General features: G+C 37.3%; 1 protein-coding gene across 1 annotated transcript; it reads left to right on the plus strand.

Annotated features, from left to right (window-relative positions):
• Nucleotides 1-2,795: 2,795 nt before the first annotated feature.
• LOC141712399 (uncharacterized) lies at nt 2,796-3,782 on the plus strand. Its single transcript, XM_074515327.1, has one exon. The coding sequence runs from the start codon at nt 2,796-2,798 to the stop codon at nt 3,780-3,782; it is 987 nt and encodes a 328-aa protein (XP_074371428.1).
• Nucleotides 3,783-4,105: the final 323 nt, after the last annotated feature.

Raw genomic sequence — 4,105 nt, forward strand, 5'->3', positions numbered from 1 at the left:
GCGAGAACCACTTTGTTGCTTCTCTTGTTAGTCACAACACAGGCTTCATAATTAAATGTTACTAAGTTGCCCTTGTCACAAAGTTGGCTGATACTCAACAAATTGTGCTTGAGTCCATTCACTAGGGCAACTTCCTCAATGATGATATTATCCTTTGAGATCAAGCCATATCCCACAGTATAACCTTTGTTGTCATCTCCAAAAGTGATACTTGGGCCAGCTCTCTCCTTGAACTCAGTGAGCAGGGTAGAATCTCTAGTCATGTGCCTTGAGCACCCATTATCCAAATACCAAAGATTCTTTCTATTTCCCTGATTGTTGTATGAACTGACTTCTATTTCATCTGATTTGGCCATAAGTGCTAGATTGACATAGCTTGTATCTTCATCCTCTTCTAATCCATCTACAGCCCAGTCATTTTCTTGTATGATAAAATCCCTTTCTTTTTGTTTGAGCAACTCAAAATATTTCTGTTTATAATCAACAAGCTCAAACTTCTTTTTACCAGAGTTAGAATTTTTGCATTCATTAGCAAAATGACCTTCCAAGCCACACTTGAAACATTTGAATTTGGACTTATCAACCATGTTTCTGTTTGACTTGGCTGCTCCAAAATTCTTCTTGAATTTGAGCTTGGAAAATCTCCTGGATAGAAAAGCAAGATGCTCATCTATGTCATCCATGTCATCTTGATTAAGATTGTCTTCATGTTCAGCTACTAGCCCTTTATCCTTGCCTTCACAAACTCTATGGTTTGGTGCAGATTCAACAGCTTCAACCTTTGTCTCCTTCTCCTTTTCTTGCTCAGCAACTAATACAATGAATCCTCCCTTGTTTCTTCCTTTTCCAGATTCTCATCTTGCTCTATTTCAAGCTCATAGGTCTTTAGAATCCCATACAGTCTATTCAATGTGAATTCCTTGTAATCTCGAGAATTTCTCAATGAGACTGCCATAGCTTCCATTCCTTTGGCAGAGATCTAAGGAATTTGAGGTTTGAATCTTTTGTTTGATAGATCCTTCCATGCATTTTTAGAGCATTCAGTAATTTTTGAAATCTATTGAAAATGTCAGTGAGTGATACACTTTCTTCACTGTGGAAATGCTCATATTGCTGAATCAAGAGTTGCATTTTGTTTTCCCTTACCTGTTCAATTCCATCACATATAACTTGAATTGTGTCCTAGACATCCTTAGCAGTTTTGCAGTTTATGATGTTGTCAAACATGTCACCATCAACATCATTAAACAAAATATTCATGGCCTATTATCCTTATGAACTTGTTCAATATCAGGATCAGGCCATTCTGTTCTAGGCTTTGGGATAGATGGTTCATTTCCTGTAGAAGCTCTCATAGGGACATGTGGACCTTTCTCAATGCAGTCCACATATGCTTCATCTTGAGACAGGAGATGCAGGTGCATCTGCACCTTCTAATGGTGATATTTGTCTTTGTACAGAAATGGAATCTTTACTCCAACATATTTTCTGCTCATCTTGTTAGTTGTTGTGATCTTTAAACTCTTTGTTCTTCAAGAACTTGCTCTGATACCAATTGTTATTCCCAAACAATCTAAACAAGAATTATAGAAGGGGGGTTCAATGAAATTCTGGCTTCTTTTTAGATTTCAAGAACAATTATCTATAAATAAATAACTCTGTTTGATTTTGCAATAATGCGGAATGAAATTAAAATAGAAATCAAAGCACAAAGCATTTAAATACAAGTATTTAAAAACTTTCTGGTGGATTGAACTTTTCCACCAGAGATATATATTAGGTAGAGAACTCTGTGTTACAAAATGCACTACACCAAATATGGCCTATTGCAAGCACAAAATATAATTGTGTTGCAGAAAATGTTGCAGTAGAACAAATTTTTCAACTCTATTGCAATAATTTATAAAAGTGTTACATAAAATACGTAAGTGTTGCATGGTTAAGGTCCAATTTGAAAAAATTGTAAAACGTGCAACATATTTCAAGTAATGTTGCAATAATAGTAACGCTTTTGGTCAAATTGACCGAAAACACAGGCGGGAACACTGAAATTGGGGATGGCGGGATATCAAAAATTATTTTACACTTTTATTTTGGCACCAAAAATTGAATACACTTTTATTTGGACAAAAATTCACCCCCAAATCTATTACATAGAAATTCACACCTCTCTCTCTCACCTCCCTCGCATCTCTCTCTCTGACCTCCATCGAATCTCTCTCTCGCACACCTCTCTCACACCTCTTTCACATCTCTCCTTCACACACCTCTCTCACACCTCTCCCACATCTCTCCGTCGCAACTCGAAGCTCATCTCGAAGGCTTTCTCATATCTCGAAGGCTTGAAGCTCATCTCTCTCACTTGAAGCTCGATTGAAGCGCGATTAAACTCGATTAAAGCTTGATATAAGGTAAAACTCATCTCTCTCACTCTTCAAACACTCCTCTCTCTAATTATTTGTGAATGCATGTAAAAATTTTGTGTATTTTTTGTGCTTTTTGTGTTCTTTTGTATTTTGTTTTTGTTTTGTGTTTTTGTAAAATTAGTAGGTTCTTGGTCTGACTATTTCTGAGAATTTTATTTTAATTTTTTGATGTTTTAAAGTCAAAATACCATGTTATTTTAAGTCAAAAGTGCCCTGTTCTTGGTCTGTTTTTTTGTGTTCTTGTTGTAATTATAAGTCAAACTGCCCTGTTCTTGGTCTGTTTTTTTGTTCTTAGTTCTTGTTGTTGTTTGATTGTGTTGAAAACTTAAGTGAATTTTGTGGTTTTGTTTCAAAAAATTTATGTAGAAAATGGATGTTGAAGGAGAGAAATGGGTAACACTTCCCAAGTACAGTGATAGATATAGGAAGGGAGTTGAAGCTTTTGTTAACCAAGCATTTTCCCGATATGCCGTAGGAAACGAGCTTAAGTGCCCTTGTAAGAAATGTGGTAATCGTTTTTGGAGTGGTGCTAAGGCTATACACGAACATCTAGTCTGTAATGGTCCTTGTTCCCATTCCGTTGAATGGATTTACGAGGTCTCAACCCATGAGATAGATAGGGTTGCTGATGAGATGGATATTAATATAGGTGTAGGTCTTCGAGATGAATTTGATGCTATGATACATAATGCATATGGTACTAATGACGTTACTGACCACGTTGGTAGAACAGGACTAAACGATGACGCAAGGAAATTTTATCGCCTTGTTAAGGAGGGTGGACAACCGTTATATCCCGAGTGTAAAAAATTTAGTCGATTAAGTTTCTTAGTTATGCTTTATCAACTAAAGTGCATTCATGGATTTAGCGAATCAGGATTTAGTGACTTACTTGAATTGATAAAGGAGGTTTTCCCTCATGTAAATCTTTCGTCTTCTTTTAATGCGGCAAAGGGTATGATTAAAGACCTAGGACTTGATTACCAAAAGATACATGCATGTCCAAATGACTGCATGCTCTTTTGGGCAGAAAATGAGAGGCTGGAGAATTGTGCTAAGTGTGGAACATCAAGATGGAGAGTAGTTGAAAAGAAGGCGAAGGCCAGGTCTGATGCAAACATAGAACTAGCATCGAATCCTAAAATCCCGGCTAAAGTGATGAGATACTTCCCTTTAAAGCCAAGGCTGCAGAGAATGTTCTTGAGCTCTAATTTCTCGAGCTCAATGACATGGCATGCTTTATCACGAAAGAAAGATGGACGGTTAAGGCATCCGGATGATGGAAAGGGTTGGAAGTCGATGGACAGTAAATATCCTGAATTTGCTGCCGAAATGCGAAATGTACGATTGGTTTAGCGGCAGACGGTTTCAATCCATATGGATCAATGAACATATCTCATAGCACCTGGCCAGTAGTGCTCGTAAATTATAACCTCCCCCCTAGTTAATCATGAAACCCGAAAATCTAATTCTTTCAACCTTAATCCCTGGTCCAGTTTATCCCGGTAATGAAATTGATGTGTATATGCAACCGTTAATTGCAGAGTTGAAGGAGTTATGGGCTGTTGGAATAGAAACTTATGATGCCAGGTTAGACAACACGTTTAAGCTACACGCAAGCCTATTATGGACGATAAGTGATTTCCCCGGATATGGGATTTTATCCGGTTAGAGCACGA

This window comes from Apium graveolens, chromosome 1 (genome assembly GCF_009905375.1).
Source record: "Apium graveolens cultivar Ventura chromosome 1, ASM990537v1, whole genome shotgun sequence".
NCBI lineage: Eukaryota > Viridiplantae > Streptophyta > Magnoliopsida > Apiales > Apiaceae > Apium > Apium graveolens.